The sequence below is a fragment of the Amorphotheca resinae genome (genome assembly GCF_003019875.1).
Source record: "Amorphotheca resinae ATCC 22711 unplaced genomic scaffold M430scaffold_11, whole genome shotgun sequence".
NCBI lineage: Eukaryota > Fungi > Ascomycota > Leotiomycetes > Helotiales > Amorphothecaceae > Amorphotheca > Amorphotheca resinae.
In genome coordinates this window covers 596,213-616,306 of record NW_020194481.1, presented here as the reverse complement: position 1 = coordinate 616,306, position 20,094 = coordinate 596,213, and the positions used below count along the sequence as shown (strand labels likewise).

Below are 20,094 nucleotides of genomic sequence, written 5' to 3'. Positions count from 1 at the left end.
TTGAGATGAGGTGCAGTCCGGAGTACATAGCCGTTGCGGATCTTGCATGAACCAATAGAGAGGCGCGCCCTGGTTGAAATGTTCCGAGCAAAGGGGAAAAGGGGCTGGCCTCCCTGTCTGAAACGGCACAGGGATGGACGGACACCATAAATTGTGACAGAATTAGAGCCTGGCTAGATATCAGCTATTGCTATTGGCTGATGGGGCCAGGGGAAAAGGGCACTCACCGAGGACCAGATGCGGGACTCGAGGAGGTACAGCGGCAGGTAAGGTATGTAGTGTATCAATCAGGATCCGTGTAATACAACTCTCTTGCGGCCTCTTAGAAGTTATAGCAGTTGTTGGCACAGCACTCGATAATATATCATAATATCCGGTGCCTCTAGAGTCTGTCCTATCACTGCAGCGATCACGCCCATCCGCCCCTCCTTGCTGACTAAACCGCCTAAGTTGGCGCTTCTCTGGCGCTTCCCTCCCTATCGCATATCGCGCGCCGCGCTAGGCGCAGATCGGCTAAGCGTGGACGGCCAGGCCAAACGCGTGATTCGTGAAAGTGAATGCGAACGTGGTGTGGAGCCGGGCCCGAATCCGCTAGAACGGAGGCTTAGCGTCTCTTCACCACGGTTGCCAAACCTCTCACTACAACAATCCCAAAGCTGGAACTGACCTCCCCATCCCGACAACACCAACAACATCACCGCCCTTCGTTTTCTCCACCCTCCCCCCCCGAATCGATCGCGGGTGATCCTCTGCTAGGCTGTCGACGACAGTCTCGACACCTCTGGAGCACTGTGCGGTCGCATCCCCCCTTCTCTCCCCCCCGTCTCGGCACAGCGAGGCTCCTCCACCTTCCAACAGATCGAGCCTCACCTCGATCTGGACAGACCATCACACTCATACCAGCCTTGAGTGTAACTTGTTACCTTGTATGTGGCTTGATGATCCATGCCTTACCTGCTAGTCTTCTAATCAAGCCCTTCTAGTACGATCAACGATTTCTTTTTAAGATACCCTTCAGCGAGTCCTCTTACCTACAACAGTCTTTGAGAATACCAGGAGAGCCATTGTCGTCATAATCTCTGCACATCTTGTGAACATGGCTTCTTCAAACACGTACGTATTTCGATCTATGAATTATTCAATTCCCCGCGCGCCGGTCATGTTTGTTACAAGCAGAGCCCCGCAAGCCTCGCATTGAATGTAAACAGAGCAAGCTGCCCACCACGCGTGCACCAATTCATCCCCCCCCCCCCCTAACAAACAATTGTCACAACTATCCCTTATTATTCTTTGATATTGTGATGCATTGCCGCAGCTGCTGACTGTCTTCTACAGTATGTACTCTCCGGGTCAGTTCATGAACCCTGGACCTGCCCCTCGACCCCCTACCGACCGACCCCGACTTAATCTCACTCCTACTACCGCCAACCTTCCGGGCAACATGTCTCAAATGAGCATTTCACCCATCACCCGCACTGCAACTTCTACCTACACCGGCTCAACCGTATCCCTTCCCCTTGCACGTCAGGCATCCAACATTGATGGCCAAGGAGGTGTCGCCGTCATTAAGGAGGGCTGGGCTTCCGTCAAGGAGGGCAAGAACTTCATTAGTCCATGGAAGCAAAAGTGGCTCATATTGCGAAAGGAGACCCTTGATTTCCACAAGACTGAAGCTGGCAAAGTCTCTTATCAGATCGTCCTAAAGGATGTTCTAGGTGTCTCTCGTGTTGAGGCCGCTGGTACGATGTTCGAGATCAAGCGATCGCTCAATGGTACTTCGACCAACCCTGGCGACGATGACAATGGCGCAAGAACTCTCCAGATCAAGGTCAAGGGCGACGACGAATTGTATGAGTGGATTGACTTCATCTACGCCCGTTGCCCTGGCATGGGTGGTGTTAGCAACCCTACCAACTTCAACCATTCTGTCCATGTCGGATTCGATCCACAGACTGGGGAGTTTGTGGGCTTGCCCCCTGAGTGGTCAAAGCTCCTCAACTCGTCCGCTATTACCAAGGAGGACTACGAGCGCAACCCGCAAGCCGTATTTGAGGTATTGGAGTTCTACTCTGATATCACCAAGCGTGCACAAAACCCTCAGCAATACTCTAGCATGACCCCTACACCTCCTGCCACTGCAAATCAAAACAAGCAACTTGGTTACTCTATGAACGGAACCAACGTTGCCCCCCCGAGACCAGCCCCGCCCACGCAGCGCAATGGTACCTCTCAATCTTCGTCTCCCAGCAGTGCTAGCACACCAGTTCGACCAACAGCGCCCGAGACGCAGCAACAACGCCAGCAGATGCAGCAGATGGCTTCCAACTATGTTGATCCTGAATCGCGTGAGCAACAGCGTCAGAAGCAGCTCGAGCAGCAGCGCCAGCGTGAGAGAGAGATCGAGGAGCAGAACCGAAAGGATATGGAGGCTTATAACGCATCACTCCCAAAGACTCGAACCCCGATCGCTAAGCAGGAGATTGGTGGCTTCGGAGGTGGCAGCTCCACAACTGACCGCTACAACCCCTCTAGAGCTGCACCTCCTACCCCCGCGGCTCGTCAAGCTCAGCAGGCGCAAGCATCTGCATCCCTCCGAACCCAGAGACAAGCCCCTTCCGCTCCCACTTCAAGCAATTCTTCTTCTCGCCCTGCGCTTACCACTCAGACCAGTTCTTCCTCTGTCCGAGAGCAGAATGGCGGAACTCGATCACCTGCTGCACGAGCTGATCAAAGCACCCAGCGTACTCAAGATGCTCGTTATCAAAATGGCACCAACGGATCCCAGCAATCATCAAGTCGCTCCGCTGCAAATGCGCAGCAGAACACCCCTCCTTCTCGTCTTCCTGCGCCAGTCAACCAAGTCAAGCCTCTTAATGTTGCAGCCAAGCCGCAGAATGGAGCTTCGTCCGCCAACGGTGCTCAGACCGACGCTGTGAAGGCAGCTGAAGCTGCTTTGACGGCCAAGCCTGCCGCTACTGAGCGGAAGCAAGATGTTCGGATGTCTACCATGTCTGAAAACGAAGTTATGGCGAAGCTGAAGGAAGCTGTCTCCAAGGATGATCCTAACATGTCATATTCAAAGCAGAAGAAGATCGGCCAGGGTGCCTCTGGTTCAGTCTATGTTGCTAAGGTTAAGGAGAACCCACTGTCGCCAATTGCTAGGGAGGTGGTTCGCCAGCAGGGAAGCAAGGCTCAGGTTGCCATCAAGCAAATGGACTTGGCGCACCAACCACGAAAGGAGTTGATCGTTAATGAGATCATGGTCATGAAGGACAGCAAACACAGAAACATCGTGAACTTTCTCGATGCTTTCTTGCGTAACAACTACTCGGAGCTCTGGGTTGTCATGGAGTATATGGAGGGAGGTGCTTTGACAGACGTTATTGATAATAACGCTGTAATCACTGAGGACCAGATCTCTACCATCTGTCTTGAGGTAAACTACATATACCTTCCTACCCTACAATACTGACAATACAACAGACTTGTCGTGGTCTTGAGCATCTTCATCAACAAAGCATCATCCATCGCGACATCAAGAGTGATAACGTTCTCCTCGATGCTCGTGGTAATGTCAAGATCAGTAAGGATCTCCCCTATTTGACCCTTGTTTGTTGCTAATACAGCATAGCCGATTTTGGATTCTGCGCCAAGCTCACGGAGTCCAAATCCAAGCGAGCTACTATGGTCGGTACGCCGTACTGGATGGCTCCCGAAGTCGTCAAGCAGAAGGAATATGGTCCTAAGGTCGACATCTGGTCCCTCGGTATCATGGCGATTGAGATGATTGAATCGGAGCCGCCCTATCTAAATGAGGAGCCGCTGAAGGCACTTTACCTCATCGCAACAAATGGCACACCCCGTTTGAAGAAGCCCGAGAAGCTCAGCAAGGAGTTGAAGGCTTTCTTGTCGGTCTGTCTCTGCGTCGACATTCGTAGCAGAGCTTCCGCGAACGAGCTGTTGCAACATGACTTCCTCAAGCATGGATGCACTCTTGCCAGCTTGGCCGACTTGTTGGCTTTCCGTAAGCACGCCAAATAAGCGGTTCCAAAAATGCATAGGTGTTATGATCACGTTGATGACTTACTATGATGATGGAAGATATGGTCGGGGTTTTCATTTCATTTCACTCACTGCAACGAGGCGCATTGTTCGTGCTGGATCCGCACATACATTCAGCATGAATTCCCGGCGTTTGGGAAGCGGCTTATTGTGCTCTGGGTGCGCTTTATTGCAGCGATAGTGATTGCTCTCAAGGTTGTTGCTTAATTATGGCCATCAATCAGCAGATGAGGGCATGCTTTGCGTATTTTTTTGCTTCTCTATTTCTCGGAATCTGAGACAGCGGGTGTTTATGATGCCTTCTGCACCTCAGAATGAGAACATGGTTATGAGACGTGGGCCATACCAGAGAACAAACGGCGTTTAGTGTAGGTAGACTAAAGCGGAATAAAATGATTGTAGAAGTATATGACTGAGTCTAAACTAAGAAGTGCGATATAACCCTCTATTTTCTTTTTCCAAGCAGAAACATTCCACAAGGGCATCCTATTCCGCCTCCTCCCCCTCTTTCTAAGCCAATCTTCTGCCCCAGATTTTGATGTTCCAATTAGGTTAGCGTTGGTGATCGGCTTCATGATCAACGGGTCTCGAGCTCCACGCCCCCCTACCTTGTCAATCTGGACAGGTTGAAGTTTCAACTTTCATTTACTTTCTATATCAAATTGAACCATGGCTCCACTAATACCTTCCGCGAAAGCGACACTGTCGTATCCCCTCTACGCCTGTGCTTTCGACCCTCTCGATTCCTCGCGATTGGTAGTTGGAGGTGGTGGAGGCGCGGGAAGAAGTGGTGTGGGAAACAAGATCGTGAGTTGAGCTCGCTCTTTTGCGCGCACTCTCTTTTTCCTATCTGATTATGCTGGGTCTAACTATGCTGGTGTATAGACACTTTTAGACGCCTCGAAATCCACTGAGTTGGTGGAAGCGGCCGAAATCGACCTCAGCAAAAACGAGGACAACGTCGCGAGTCTGGCAGTGGGCCAGCGCAAAGGGAATGCGACATTGGTATATGCGGGGGTCAACTCTAGTCCCAGCGAGGTAGCGAAGGGGAAGAATCACCATTTTCGAGTCTTTGGGATAGAGCCGGTGGAAGAAGGGAAAGAAGGGTCTACGGCCGACAAGCCTACCACGCACAAGATCACTGAGATCTCGAGATCAACGTTATTTGCAGGGACGGAGACGGATTCATACCAGAGGGTTCTGCGACTCTCGAAACCCTACCCAGATCAACCTCAACTCGGAGCTGTGGCGACAGGGCTGGCTAAGAACTCGGAGCTTGTGCTGTTCGATACTTCGACAATATCACCACCGAACTCGAGAGGAGCTTTGCAGAGCAATAAGGAGGTCGAAGATGTTGATTTTATACAAACTGGGGACTCTGAATATCTAGTTGCATACTGTGACGAACACGATGTCTACGTCAAGAAGATATCTTCGAAGACCGATGAAGATGAGCCAAAATGCGTATACGTTACGCCAGCTTCGAAAAGCCTGGAGAAACCAACCGTGCCGAAGTTTCGGGCGCTGAGATGGTTAACGAAAGACTACCTACTTATGCTCACAAATATTCATAGTAATGGAGGAGCGGTTCTACAGATTCTACGCCTCCCACCCAGCGGCGAGGGCGAAAGCCGCCTTGTACATTCATATCGGTTACCATCGAACGTTACAAAAGCCTCTGGTCTGGCTGTCTCGAATCTGACACCACCTATCTCCCCTTCCACACCTCAAGGCTACACGCAATTCGTTATCGCGGTCGTAGGACAGGACATTTCGATATCGCTGTTCACGGTTGATTTCCAAGTCGAAGGCAAAGTATATATGATGTCCAAGATCAAACCATTTCGCACTCTCAAATCGGTCCATTCATTTCCGATAACAGATATCAACTTCTCAAATTTCACACCCCCGGCACATCCTGTATCGGCGAGCACGCCACCTCAGTATCTAAAATTAGCAAGCGTGAGCGTGGGCAATACTGTTATTGTACACACATTTCCTCTTTTCCCTGTCCCCTTGTCTGTCAAAAAAGGGCAGTCAAAAACACCAAGGTACGTCGTGGCTCAAGCCTCTGGAGCAGCCACTTTCGGGATGGGCATCTTCGTATCCATGATAGCAGTGTGCCTGGCTGCAATACTCTTACAGGGAGTCCTTGAAATCAGAGGTGGCGTACGTCCATTCCTCAACGCGACGAACTATATACCCGTCTCCTGGCAAGAAAGAATTGGAAAGCCTTACACATTCCCCGAAGGATATATCGGACGCAACGCAGAGAAATTCGATGTGCCTCCCGAGTCTCCCGAGGATAGCTCAGGCCTCCCATTTACAGAATTCATTCAAAGTGTGAAGACTGGTGAAGGAGCAGGCGTGGTAGTTATTCGTGATACTCCGGATTCCGAGACCGTCATTCAGGTTGATTGGCATGAGGAGGAGGTACATGGACCACATGGTGGGAAATCATGGGAAGCACTGAGTCATGAGGAGAAAGAAGGGTGGAAGAAGAGGCTGAAGGACGCGGGACACTGGGCTGAAGATATGGGGGAAGCGGTCCTGAAGGGGGTTGTATTTGGGGAGCTGGCCGGCGCTGTAGGCCATGCAGTCCGGGGCGGGTAGGCTGGACATACTCGCGCGGCATGAGAGATGTATTATATTGTTATGTATGAGTTTCATGAATCTGATTGGCTATGTTCGTCCTGTTCTCTTCTTCCAGGGAGTCTCTGACAGGTCTCACAGATCCTTGCACCGCTTTTTATTTTCAAGCATGGGCTCTGCAATTAACAACGGGAGTTCCCTAACCCCCTTTCCGGTTAAAGACATTTATTGCCTATGGTTACCGTCTTGGCTCGAGAGCTCAAAAACGGTTAAAGACTCGGGATTTCGTATCTCTTGAGTACAGAATTGAGATCTTGAAGTGAGAGAAAAGCAAATGGTTTTGGAGGCTTTTTATTGGCGCGCAGTAATGCAGAATGCAGGGGAGCTGTGAGGGGCTTGATATCGGGGGAGGAAGCGGGGTTGACGGCTAAATAAGAAAAAGCAAACTGCAGTGCTGAACTTAAATCGGACGCTCTATCACTTCGCGGGGGAAGATCAACAACGCCTGTTGTTCGGTCCTGGGACAATATACCCCGCTACAGATGGGGTCCCGGGGTTCGTGGAAAGTCATGCGAATACCGCTCTACATAATGTGGGATGTCTCCATGAGTTGAATTACAGCAGGCTATTTCCATATGATTTTGGGTTGTTGAAACGGACAGAAAGTATGGTTAGCAGAAGGACATCCCTTACTGTCACGGCGGCATTGCTTGCCTCGACGGCTGGAGCGCTTGATAATGGACTAGCTATTACGCCGCAAATGGGCTGTGAGTCCCTCCCCTCCCCAGATCCCCATCAACACTGACTGACCGCTCCAGGGGACAACTGGAATTCCTTTGGCTGTGAAGTCTCCGAGACGCTGCTGCTCCAGACAGCTCAATTGATCGTGGACTACGGGCTCAAGGATTTGGGCTACCACTATGTGATCCTGGACGACTGCTGGAGCCTGGGGCGCAATGCCAGCAACAACAACTCGCTCATTGCGGATCCCGCCAAGTTCCCGCGCGGCATGGCAGCGGTGGCTGATGACTTGCACGCCCTCGGCTTGGGCTTTGGCATGTATTCCGATGCGGGCAAATACACCTGTGGTGGGTATGCTGGGAGTCTGGGATATGAAACTGTTGATGCGAATACGTTTGCCAGCTGGGGTGTCGATTACTTGAAATATGATAATTGCTTTAATGAGGGTCAGGCTGGGAACCAACTTATCAGCTATACGAGGTGGGTCAGTATGTTTGCTTCAGAGAACCTTATGCTGATTCCTGGAGATATGCGACGATGTCCAAGGCCCTCAATGCTACGGGACGTCCGATTTTATACTCGCTTTGCAACTGGTAAGATCCTGTCCCCTCTATCGTAGTTGCTCCTAGCCCTGGTCTTTGCTGGTGAGTGGAAATACTAATTCGAAACCTCACAGGGGCGAGGATTACCCATGGAACTGGGGGAGTACGATTGCCAATAGTTGGAGGATTTCTGGAGATGTCTATGATTCGTGGGATAGGCCAGACTCAAGATGTCCATGGTATGGAGTCTTTCACAACCTTGTTCATGCGTAGACTGACCTCGAGCAGCGATGGGCCAGATGCATGGAACTGTGGATTGCCGGGCTTCCATTGCTCAGTGACCAACATCATGAACAAAGCATCGTTTATCACTTCCAAGGCCCAGCCCGGCGCTTGGAATGACTTAGATATGCTGGAAGTTGGGAATGGAGCTATGACAGATGCAGAATATGTTGCCCACTTCAGCTTATGTTGGTTGAATACCCCAGCGTTGTAGGCCAAAAGCTCACTTGATTCCAGGGGCGGCTGTCAAAAGCCCTCTAATCCTCGGCAATGACCTCCGGGTCATCTCCCCTGCCGATCTTTCAATCTTGTCCAACGCAGCTGTTATTGCAGTAAACCAAGATCCGAGCGGTAGTTCGGCCGCCAGGAGATGGATATATACAACTGACGAGACCGACGTCAACGGTCGAGCAGCCATCCAGATGTGGAGCGGGAATCTGGAATCTACCACTGGAGGTGAGCAAAACGACATGGTGGTGCTCTTGATCAACGGCAACAACGCCCGCACAGTAATGAACGCCACCCTCGCCGACATCTTCATCGACAACGGGCCAGCCGGCACCGCACCTCAAGTCAAGATGCCATGGGAGGTCCGCGATCTCTGGGCAAACAGGATGAGCAACGACGAAGCCCAAGCCATCATCTCCAGCTCTTCAGCAACCGCAAACACCACCACGGGATACAATGCCACCACGGTAGGAGCAGGAGGACGCTACAACGCAACAAGAACGAGCTATGCGGAAGGCTTGGCGAGGAAAAACTCTCTGCTGCTCGGGAACATCGAGACTACGGTCCAGCCCTCGGGAACTCTCACCGCGACCGTTGACCCGCACGGCGCTGCGATGTTCAGATTACGAGCTGTGTCTACGGGAACGGCGAAGAGGGATGAATTGTAAGTAAGGCATGGGAGTTGGGGAAGTGCAGAGGCTGGACATACATCAAAATGCAAAGTCATCATATCATCATCATCATCATCACTGTAACTACAGATCGTAAAATATCCAATACCCAGCAATTTGACACAAGATGCATATGCATAACCTCTAAATCAGTATTTGAAATCCAAAATATAAGACCCCAGTTCTCTACGTCGTATATAGCCAACCCCCCTTTAAGAAACCCAGCCAGTCGGGCTTAAGAATAAAAGCCAAAACCAAAATATAACGAGCAGCAAAAGAGCCCTGTTTTTGAAGTTTTTGAAACACGGTCTAAGAACTGCTGATGGGGTTATATGCTTGGGTTACTACCTAGTTGAGAAGAGGAGAAGGGGGGAGGGGGAGGGGGAGGGGGGAAGAGTGGGTAGGGAATGGAATAGAGAGTTAGTTACCTACTTAGTTATGCGAGGTGCTTCTTTTGGGAAAGAGATGATTGATGATTGATGATTGTTGTATGTAAGGAAGGTATATAGTGACTGGGATGTTGGATTGTTTATATAAGGTAAGGTATACTCCTCTGTAGAATAGGCATTTATTTTGTGGCATACATATATATATCCACCACAAGCACAAGCACAAGCTGAATTTTTTTAAGAACAAAAGAAATTAATGTATGTATTTTGTACCAAACGCCGCCCCCCCTCCCGGCTACTATCTATATGATCCCTAAGGGGGGAGGGTTCTGAGACCCGTATGTATGTATATTACTAATTCTATTCTACTCATCATCTACAAGTTTGCCCGCATCCCACGCTTGCTTGGCTGCTTTTTGCAGCGCTTCGAAATCCCCGCTCATCTCGCACATTCCCCTGAAGACGGCGTCTTTGCCCTCTTTCTTCAACAGCTCGTGGGGGTGTCCGTATTCCACCACGCTGCCCTTGTCGAGCACTAGCACCTTGTCATAATCGACGATCGTCTGCAAGCGATGCGCAATAGTGATGATGGTGCTCTTTAATTCTCGGATCGTTTCTTGGATCTTGGAATCTGTATTATAGTCAATAGATGCCGTGGCTTCGTCCATCATCAAAACCTTGGGGTTCTTGAGGAGAGCTCGAGCCAGGCAAAGCAGTTGTCGCTGTCCCTGAGATAGGTTACTACCCGACTCCGTGACTGGAGACGAGAGGTTCAGGAAGATGTTCTTGTTTGTTGTTGTTGTTGGTGTTGTAGTTCCGTTCATCGAATCGGTTGTGGGCAGGTTGGGTGTTTCCGGCCGAGATGCAGGCCCGATCAGTTGGACTCTACGCAAGGCGGTAAAGATGTCCTCGTCTGTGAAGAGGTCGAATGGATCAAGATTGCTTCGAATAGTACCTGTAAAAAGTGTTGGATCTTGAGGAACGATGGTGATCGATTCTCGAAGATCCTGAAGACCAATAAGACCAATATCGACATCATCAATTAATATCTTGCCCGTTTCCGCTTCTAGACCACGGAACAGTGCAAGAGCAAGCGAGCTCTTGCCAGCACCAGTACGGCCGACAATTCCAACTTTCTCCCGCGGCTTGATCTTGAAGCTGACGTTCCGCAGCACCGGATCCAAATCCGATCTGTATCTTGTGGTGTAATCAATGAACTCGACAGATCCCTGACTTGGCCAATTGGCGGCAGGTCTCGTTTCTTCAATGACAGGAGCGGCCTCTTGCTCGACGTCAAGATACTCCTTAATACGCTCTACCGAGTTCATGTTTTGTTCGTTCACGGCGTATAATCGCACGAGCCAAAGCACATTCTCTGTGAAGCTAATCGCGTAACTCAATGATAGACCAGCGGAGCCGGCGTCGATACGTCCTATACTCAGGACTACGAAAGCCCCTGCAAAAAATGCCACGAGATCACCGATAACGTCGATACGGAAGGAAAGCCATCGATTGGCTGCCCACAGATAGATAAAAGGCCTGTTGTGGGTGTTGATCCTCAGCATGTTGTCTCGGATAAATCGTTTCTCATCCCCATATGCTCGGATGGTGGTGATACCACTAAGAGTCTCACCGAACTGTTGGAATAGTGGACTTCTTTGAACAGATTCCAGTCTCTTGAGATCTCTTGAAGATCGGAGATAGAACCTCCCAACAAAGAAGTACAAAGCGCTGATAAAGACACCAGCAATGAGGAATCCAGGCGTGATAACAGAGATCAAGGCAATCGTCACAATAATTGCCAAGGCACATGACATAACGCCAATAGCCACTGGAGCTACCTCCTGGTCGACCGCTTCTAGATCTTTGCTGAAACGATTCATGAGCTGACCCAGAGGGGTGGCGTCAAAGAACTTGAATTTCGCCCGAGTAACAGATTCCATCAAACGTTTATGGAGCTTCCAACTGGCTGTCAGGGAGCCAAAGAATAGCCAGAAATCCCTGAAGAGCGCTACTAACATGCATGAAACCCCGATCAAGGCATAGATAGTAAGGTAGTATCCGACGTCGACGTTAGGGGCAATTTTTGCGAGGATTGAGGTCTTGTTGGGATCGAAATACGGCTGGACCTTGGATAATCTGGGGCCTGCCACCTGAACTGTCGCGATCACGTTACCAACATAGCTATCAGCTGATAGACCATGATAACTACTGATGGACTCCGTATTGTATTGATTGGCCCATTGTCGTATCCAAACGTTGGCAGAAAGACTTCCGATCTGCTGTACTCCAAACACTAGTACTGCGAGAACCCAGAACCACCTTTAAAGAAGTTAGCGTAACGACAAATCAAGATAAAATGGGGGGTTTGCATACCAAGGGCCCATGGATTTCAAATAGAGAATAACTACAGTCCATTTGAGGCCGCCTTCAGCTTTGGTTTCCTTCATGGCATCCTTCTTCTCGCCTCTATCGGCACTTTTGACTTTAGACTGCTTTTTATCGAGCGTGCCACCATTGTTTGGAGCCTCAGCATCATCGATGAGAGTCGCTCCACTTTCATCACCAACAGTTGAAGGTGTTCGAGAAGGTATTCGGGAGGCAGGGGCAGATCCGGGCCGTGATTTGTTAACATCCTCCCCAAGTTTGCCTGATGCCATCACTTCCTCGGCTGATCCCTGGATATCTACCTTGCCGTTATCAAGGTAGACAACGTAACGAGATTGGGGTACACAGAGAGCTAGATTATGTGTTACTAATATGCAAGTACGACCCTGCATGAGCGGCCCGCGGATACAGTTATCGAAGATCCACTTTGCTGTATGGGCATCGACTGCACTCAGACAGTCGTCAAGAAGCACATGTCTCGAGTTCGAATAGAGAGCTCTTGCAAGGGATACGCGTTGCTTTTGGCCTCCCGATAGCGTGATACCCTTTTCACCGACGAGAGTCTGGTCACCGGCGTCTAGAATCTCCAGATCACGTTCCAAAGCGCAAGCAACAATGACATCCCTATACCTCCCCTCATCAAATGGTGCAGCAAAAAGGATATTGTCCTTAATATTGGCGTTTACGAGCCATGGCTGCTGGGCACAATAGGCAACAGTTTCAGTCAAGCCAGTCTCCGGATCGGGAAACACGTCTTCGCGACTGTAGCCACCAGGCAAAAATACCTTTCCTCTGACAAGGGTCATCTCACCCAAGAGCGCCATCAAAAGAGACGTCTTACCCGACCCAGTAGGCCCCGCGATGATGTTCAATTCGCCAATCTCAAATTTGATGTCCAGATCCATGAGGCGGAATGATGTGTTTCCATCTTCTTCCGATACTCCTTTGCCTCCCCAGGAGAAAGTAGCGCCCTTGAAACCAATCATTCTGCTGCCATCTTCATCAAGACTGCCATGTCGAAGTTGTCCGTATTTCTCGGTCTCTTCCTCATCCAAGAACTCTTCCACACGATCGATCGAGACTTTGGACTCTTGGACATGGGCGATCATGTCGCCAAGCTGATCCAAGGGTACACGGAGGATGCTAAAAAGTGATATGGCCGTAAATGCAATAGAAGGGTAGAGTGGCTTCTTCTCCACAACAGTGTATACGAGGAATGAGAAGAAGGTTATAAGGACTGGTACGGTGTTCCACACAGCTACCGCAAAGGCCCAGAGGATGTATTTGTGCCGCAATGCTTTCAGCTCGGCGGCCCGTTTATCATTTACGATCTTGCTGAAGCGATGCTCCCAGGCAAAAAACTTGATGATTCGAATATTTTGCAAAACCTCGTTGGTCGTGTGAATTCTCTTATCCGTTGCTGCCATTATTTGCTTCTGAAAGCCCCCGAATCCGCGTGCGAATGCAATATTAACGGGAAGGAGGATAGCCATTACAACCAGCCCAGGGATACTACTCAGACCAAGGATCCGATAGAGAAGATAGATAGCAACAACCAGTTGGGTAGGCGCGGCGGCAAAAAGGAAATGTAGATATGCCGTGATCTCACTAACTTTGAATGAGTCGACAGACATGAGATTGATGATCGTCCCAACGTTTGCCTGTTCATCTGTACCCTTCTCGGTAGGATCTGCGGCATCTGCAGCAGTCGTGGTGTTTGAAGTAGCTTTTTTCGCTTTGCCTTTCGCTTTGCCACCAAATCCCAGTAGCCCCTTGAGCTTGCTGGGTTTCGCAGCAGCATCTTTGTCTTTCTTGTCTTTCTTGTCTCCCAATACAGTATCGCCTGCAGCTGCAGCTTTTCGTCGGAGAGCTTTGGCATAAATCTCGCCAATGATAATTGCCCTCAATCTTATACAAATCTTCCGGCCAATCCAAAGTGCCTGCTGATCAGCGAGTGAGCGGAGAATATCTGTAAAGGCAAGCAGTATCACATAAAGCCAAATGACGTTCCGTGGTGCTGTCTCGGGATCCTCTATATACTCGAGGATTGACTTCAACAAGAGCGTCGGAGCGAAAGTAAAAAGGCCAGAGAATACGGCATATAAGCATTGGATGATGAGATTTGAACGGAAGTATCGCATAAGGTGCCATGCCAGGGCCGTCGTCTTTTTCAGTTGTCGATAGTCGGAGAGAACCGCCGCCGCCTTATCCTTTGGTACCAGGTTCCAGACATCTGGGAGTTCGAAAGTTTTCCTGTAGCCTTGCCAAACGATGGCATCCACCCAGGAAAAAGTGGCGATGGAAAACAAACTTGCAAGAGGTTCCCTAGACGGTTCTATATCCCCCTCCCACTCCAACACAACGGCCTTGTTCCCCTTCCGCGTAGTAATTGCAATGCCAAAAAGGAGCGAGGTTAGACCGAATTCAGTGATGAGCAGGACCTGTGCGACCTTCGAACGTGGGTGAATGATGGCAGATCGGAATATGACAAGAGAGAATATCCAGATCAGAGTGTATAGAGACGCTGTGTGATTCCATAACCTCGGGATTCTCCAGCGTGTATGAGATAGTGATAATCTGCAAACTGCGAGAATCAGGATGTATGTCCACGTAACAACACCCGTTGCGGCGGCCAGTGTCCCCTTGGGCCCATATGCATGCAATACCAATGCTGCGACATTGATCGCCACCACCGCGGTAATTGCAAGCAGTTCTATGACCACCATCGTATTTTGGCCTCTTGGGCTATCAATCGCCGCAAGGGATCCCGCCGTCGTCGTCTTGGCTAATGCCAATCGACCCCCGTTCATGGACAAACCCTCATCTTCGACCTCCTCCCGCTCATCTGCCACGGCGTCGGAATGCCCAGGGATCTCTCCAGCACCGCCATGAGGTCCAGGCAATCCATTGAAATCTGGTCCACTTGCGAGCGGCTGGTATTTGGAGCTCCGTTTTAACTTGACGTTTCGGCGGATAGCTTGTAATAAGAGGGTGGATAACGAGAACCCAACGACGATTAATGGGAAAAGGACTTTCAGAAAACTGGCGACCGTCAGCACATCTATAGCCTCCTCGAATCAGCGTCTGGGGCAGCCATACTCGCGTTGCACGCAGTTGGTTATATCGTCAACCTGCCATATTGGCCCCGGACAACGACCCAGCATCGTTCAACAACTCCTCCAGTGCGAAGGTGGGGAAGAGTATCTGCAGCACAGATAGGCAAGGCGACAAAGGACCAAGCACCAACAGTGGCGGGGAAGCACACAGATTGAAGGAGCTGAGCTGGGCGCCACGGGCAAGGATCGAAAGACGGGGGAGGAGAAAGGAAAAGAAAAGAAAAGACGGGATTATAAACAATAATAATATCGCAAGGCCTCGATCTGTCCGGAAAAGCGTAGCACGAGCAGATACATACGGGGGACAATTAGTAGGAATCAGTGGCACAGTAGCTGTATGGCGGACAACCATAAATGGGGATTATTCTCGAAGGTCGGTGGGACCATGGCGAGTGCTAGCAGGGCCAAGACTCCAGCCTCCTCCACCAAGGGGCCCCGCTCAAACAAAACATCTGCTCTCGATCTTCGGTATCCAACGTCAACAATAGAACAAGAATCCGAAATCCTGCGCAACGGCTACTCCACGCCCTCACGATGGCAAGGTAACTACGATGTGCAGTACTTCACCTGCTGTCCGGGCTGTCCTGGTAGGTTTCGCTTCTTCCTCTTTATTCGATCGCATCTCCCCCTCCAGAACGGAAGAAGGACGATATCATCATTCATTCTCAGTCCGTTCAGCATCACCACAGACAATCTTTCTTTCTTTCTTTCTTCCTTGCGTATCTACCGAGAAACACGGCAGAGTACTGCCTCCCGGCATTATTATCATTGCAATCGCCTGTGTCTTGTTTCCTACCTTATCCCCTTGCATCCCAAGTAGCTCGAGTCAGTCCTGGGCCAACCGATACCAAGGTACCCAGAACGTCCCTGGGTTACCAGGTTACCAGGTTACCAGGTGACTAGGTACCTTTTGACTCTCTGCAAAAGACCCGATTGGGTATCCATCTTCTATCAATGCTGTCATCATGCAACCTACGCCAACCCCAGTTCCATCACCGAACAGCGAGAGTGACAAGAGCACCTCGGATTCCCTCGACTCGCACGCAGACTGGGCACGAAAAGTCGACGACGGTATAAGAAGACTGCAGGTGGCAATTGCTATCACAAAGGACATCCTGTCCAGTCCGACCTGTGATTCCTCGACACGGAAGGAGTGCGTGAAGAAGAAGGGGGACAATGGACCCGTGTCAAGCTCTCTACAAATCAACGACCCCTCCAGGCACTGTGAGCTTTCTCAGGATGAGGATCTGTCTGGTACGCTCTTACGGATCCTGACTATGATCCAAAATCATGAAGAGCCCCCCAATCCTAGGCCTCGGCAGCCAGTACCACCCCTCAAGGCGTTCCCCAGGTTGAACCTTGCTCTACGACACGTCCATGAATGCTTTCTGACTCCTTCTACGATGGGGAAACGTGGGGGACCGTTTCAACTGCTGATCACGGAATCGACCCCTTTTGAGGATAAGCCCGATGGAAGGTTCAGAGATGCTTTCAAAAGGAGACGACCCAACCAGATCAGGGCATCGTGGTATCGGATTCGTGGTATAAGACTTACATATGCAAAACTTCTCTCTGATCGTTATCTGTGCGACTGTGCTTACTTCGCTTTCAATCACATTGCTACTTTTGAATTCGTGTCGCAAATCAAGCCAAATGAGGATCCAAAACATCTATATGTAAGATTGCTCATATTATTGGCGAAAAATGCTCAAGAGGAAACAGCAAAAGACTCTGGGAGCGACCTGCTTAGGAAAACCCCATGGCAAGCGGATCAAGTAGCAATCGGGATTATGACTATGCTAGTAGCTTTCCTTCTGGAGAAGGGGAGGATACCGCATGGCTATCAGGAACTTCGCGATGGACGGGGCAGGGTCTTTTATCTGAATTATCGCGATGGGTCATTGAGGAGGAATCTAGCCGACTGTTTTGCCCCGAGTGAACCATCCAAGGACTCTGAGAGGGGTCGTCGATACCGGAGACGCCGAAAGCAAATTCTTTACAGGACACATAATGGCATAACTCCAATTCTTCCGCGTAAGAAATACAAAGGCCCGTTCACCAAGATTGCTTCAGGCAATGAGTCGATGCGAAAGGGAAATCCCGAGACACAATCCAAAGATCAACCGTCTCATTCTGGGACGGACGGTAACATGAAGCGATCTCCATTTGTTGGACAGGTATCCCGAAACTGTCAAAGAGCGAGAGATTCCGTGTCGAATTTCGAGCAACGTATAGAGATATTGGTGCAACTTTTAACTCAAGGCACAACTCTGACCCCAAAAGAAGAAATACTGAACAGAAAATTCCTATCACCAGAGAGGCCAATCTCACCACAGGAGGAACATGCATCACTTTTAAAGGGTTTGGCAGCATTAGAGCAAAGAAGTTTGAATGATAACGAATACCCTCATTGTCATTACCTAGACCTCTTAAAAATAGACTGGTCCAACCTGTCAATCGAAGTCAAATATGTTTGCTACACGTTATCCGTCTATCATTTGAAGACATGCTAACACCTTACTAGTGGTACTGGAATCGATGGCTCAAACGTCACCGAGACTATCGCTATCGATATTCCCAATGGCAGGACTGCGTTGCAAGTATCCGACGTCCCAAATTCGTTACCCAAGATGAAAGAGTGAGGTTCGAGGTCATCGCCAATCAGACCGATGAACAGATTGCGGAAGATACTAAGCTCGATGTCAACTGGTCTATTGAAAGGGCATTCTACTCGAGAACGGATTCCTTTGAAATACCTGATGAGGCGTCCCACCCTCAAGCTGTTACCCCCTCGATGGCAGACCCGAAACCAGCAAGTAAGAAACATTCAAAGCGTAAAGGAAAGAAGAAGCAAAAGGGCCGGAGGTTTCACAAGTAAGACGACAAAACAACTGATAACGATTAAGAACTGCCACAGATATTGCAGATTCCGCATGAGATGCACTAGATGACAAAACTCCTACGTGGACCCAAAAGATACGAACCCGCCCAAGAGAGGGAAGAAACACAGGCGCAGATCAAGAGCTTACAGCTCGAGAGCTGCTTATAGGGCCACCAGCGCTGACATGATAAGAAATATAAATAACCAACCTCAAGGAAAGCACTCACTCGTTCTAGATAGATATCCACACTCTCTCTCACCAGCACAACTTCTCCTTTCAACTCGCAGGTATGTTTACATGGCTTCGATAGATAGATACATACGGACTTCCAGTCTACCCAGCGTTCAATAGATAGATAACCGTCCACCGCCCGCCACGCAATGCAATGCATTTTGATTTCCGTTCCTGCTCCGTATGCACTGGTGTTACACGGGGTCGAAATAGGCTAATTTTTGACCCCTGAGTTGGTGACTACTCCTTCAACACCCCCTTTTATATGGACCATTCTTTGCATGAAAAAATGAAACATTTCGTGGGATTTGCACCTATCCCATAATCATACCTTTCAACCCGGCTGCATCTCCTTCTTTCGCTGCGATTTCGAAGTAGCCATAGATGATGCTAGACTCGGGTCAGTAACCAAGATATTGGGCAGGAAAGGATGAACTTACGTAACAGCCAACAAGATACCGGTACCGGATCCAAGGGCTCCCATCAAGTCACTGGCCACGGAAAGACCACCAATGCAAGCTCCACCGAAAGCAGCAGCGGTAGGAATGATACGCTTCAATTCCTTGTACATACTCTGCTCTCTGTGGCCAGCCATGACGAGTCCTTGGTCCTTGAGCTGCTTTGCGACATCCCTTGGGCTAGATCCGGACACCTCAATCCAAGTCTTGGAGAACACGGCACAGGCAATAAGCATATACGAGATGTAAATAGCAGTGTGGAGAGGATCGAGGAGAGCGTCGGTGAAGTTCAGTGGAGGAGACATGTAGTAGGCGATACCGGAGGTAGCAAAAAGTTGAGCAGATCCATCCTTTGGCTCCCAAACGCCAAAGAGTCGGACAAGCAGGTTGTCGGAGAAGCGAGAGTAGAGCATTTGGCTGATGAGGAAAACGTTAGAGGACAGAGCGGACTGCAGCATAATAGGCATGTTGGAGGTATAGAAGAGGCGGACTGGGTATGATCCGCGGGCACCACGCTGGCGGGAAGACTTGACTGGAATTTCGACGCGGAATCCTTGGAGGTAGATCACGGCGGCAAAGACGACAAGGGTGGCGAGCAGATTCATGATGTTGGGCAGGTTTTGTCTGTAAAATGCCTCCTGGAGAGCGCGCTGCTTGTCTGGCCAGGTGAACAACAGGTGGAACAGTGCAATGACTGCTCCCTCGAATTCTGGTCCACGTCCGGTGTTAATGGTGGTTGGGGAGAAAGCCTTCCAGACAATGGACTCGCAGATGTTGGTCGCAATGAAAAGGGAGATACCGCTTCCAAGACCATATCCCTTCTGGAGAAGCTCGTCAAGGAGAATGACAATCAAGCCAGCAACAACCAATTGGAGGATCAGGAGGAAGACAATGCCAGCACCAAGGTCAGATGGTTGACCGTAAAGACCAGTGAAGACGTAGACAGTAGCCTGACCCATGGACAGAATAACGGCGAAGAGCTTTTGCGCAGTCTGGTACAGCTCGCGATCCGATTTCAAGTCAAGGTTGACATCAATCAAGTGGGTGCCAGCGAGGAGCTGGAAGACCATTCCAGAGGAGATAATAGGGGTGATACCCAATTCCATCAGAGTCCCTCTGTTACTCGCCATCATCATTCGCAGCCAGTATATGGGATCCGAACTGTCTGAAGATACAATGCCATACAATGGCATCTGGCTCATTACCAAGAATATCAATAATGTTAAACCAGTCCACATCAGCTTCTGGTTGAAGGGCACCTTCGTCTCGGGTTGCTGGACCTCAGGGAGGACCGGCGAGAAGGGCTTGATGAGATCGAGGAATCGAACTGTCCAGAGGCAACAAACGCATGGTCAGCTTGGTTGTCATTGAAATCAGGAGATACCCATGAAGCTCGCGCGACAGCTTGGGGGGTAAGGGGGTTGGACTTACGGCCACTCATCTTGGCGGATTAACACTGAAGACCTCACTGACGTGGAATAGAACGAAGAAGGAGAAGGATATTAAGGAGTG

General features: G+C 49.9%; 7 protein-coding genes across 7 annotated transcripts; 4 read left to right on the top strand and 3 right to left on the bottom strand.

The window, feature by feature from the left end:
- Positions 1-651: 651 nt before the first annotated feature.
- M430DRAFT_127108 (hypothetical protein) lies at positions 652-4,438 on the top strand. Its single transcript, XM_024862015.1, has 5 exons — positions 652-926; positions 984-1,113; positions 1,336-3,436; positions 3,484-3,583; positions 3,632-4,438. Exons 2-5 carry the CDS (start codon positions 1,097-1,099, stop codon positions 4,039-4,041), a joined length of 2,628 nt encoding a protein of 875 aa, XP_024717883.1. The 5' UTR covers positions 652-926; positions 984-1,096; the 3' UTR covers positions 4,042-4,438.
- On the bottom strand, positions 681-997 carry M430DRAFT_178029 (hypothetical protein). Its single transcript, XM_024863737.1, has one exon. The coding sequence runs from the start codon at positions 896-898 to the stop codon at positions 695-697; it is 204 nt and encodes a 67-aa protein (XP_024717884.1). The 5' UTR covers positions 899-997; the 3' UTR covers positions 681-694.
- A 249-nt stretch (positions 4,439-4,687) lies between the features above and the next one.
- Positions 4,688-6,723, top strand: M430DRAFT_145798 (hypothetical protein). The gene is made up of 2 exons (XM_024862974.1): positions 4,688-4,869; positions 4,948-6,723. Exons 1-2 carry the CDS (start codon positions 4,732-4,734, stop codon positions 6,673-6,675), a joined length of 1,866 nt encoding a protein of 621 aa, XP_024717882.1. The 5' UTR covers positions 4,688-4,731; the 3' UTR covers positions 6,676-6,723.
- A 312-nt stretch (positions 6,724-7,035) lies between these two features.
- Positions 7,036-9,115, top strand: M430DRAFT_145794 (glycoside hydrolase family 27 protein; the record flags this gene model as incomplete). Its single annotated transcript, XM_024862973.1, has 6 exons — positions 7,036-7,421; positions 7,473-7,875; positions 7,923-7,988; positions 8,072-8,176; positions 8,226-8,407; positions 8,457-9,115. The coding sequence occupies exons 1-6, from the start codon at positions 7,322-7,324 to the stop codon at positions 9,113-9,115; spliced, it is 1,515 nt and encodes a 504-aa protein (XP_024717881.1). The 5' UTR covers positions 7,036-7,321.
- A 648-nt stretch (positions 9,116-9,763) lies between these two features.
- Positions 9,764-15,329, bottom strand: M430DRAFT_145791 (hypothetical protein). Its single transcript, XM_024862972.1, has 3 exons — positions 14,995-15,329; positions 11,884-14,937; positions 9,764-11,829 (listed from the first exon to the last, which is right to left on the bottom strand). Exons 1-3 carry the CDS (start codon positions 15,057-15,059, stop codon positions 9,873-9,875), a joined length of 5,076 nt encoding a protein of 1,691 aa, XP_024717880.1. The 5' UTR covers positions 15,060-15,329; the 3' UTR covers positions 9,764-9,872.
- A 67-nt stretch (positions 15,330-15,396) lies between these two features.
- Positions 15,397-18,252, top strand: M430DRAFT_44848 (hypothetical protein; the record flags this gene model as incomplete). Its single annotated transcript, XM_024867727.1, has 3 exons — positions 15,397-15,598; positions 15,939-17,482; positions 17,536-18,252. The coding sequence occupies 3 exons, from the start codon at positions 15,397-15,399 to the stop codon at positions 17,887-17,889; spliced, it is 2,100 nt and encodes a 699-aa protein (XP_024717879.1). The 3' UTR covers positions 17,890-18,252.
- A 133-nt stretch (positions 18,253-18,385) lies between these two features.
- M430DRAFT_22048 (hypothetical protein) lies at positions 18,386-20,023 on the bottom strand (the record flags this gene model as incomplete). The annotated part of the gene is made up of 4 exons (XM_024864624.1): positions 18,386-18,399; positions 18,456-18,514; positions 18,565-19,909; positions 20,014-20,023. 4 exons carry the CDS (start codon positions 20,021-20,023, stop codon positions 18,386-18,388), a joined length of 1,428 nt encoding a protein of 475 aa, XP_024717878.1.
- Positions 20,024-20,094: the final 71 nt, after the last annotated feature.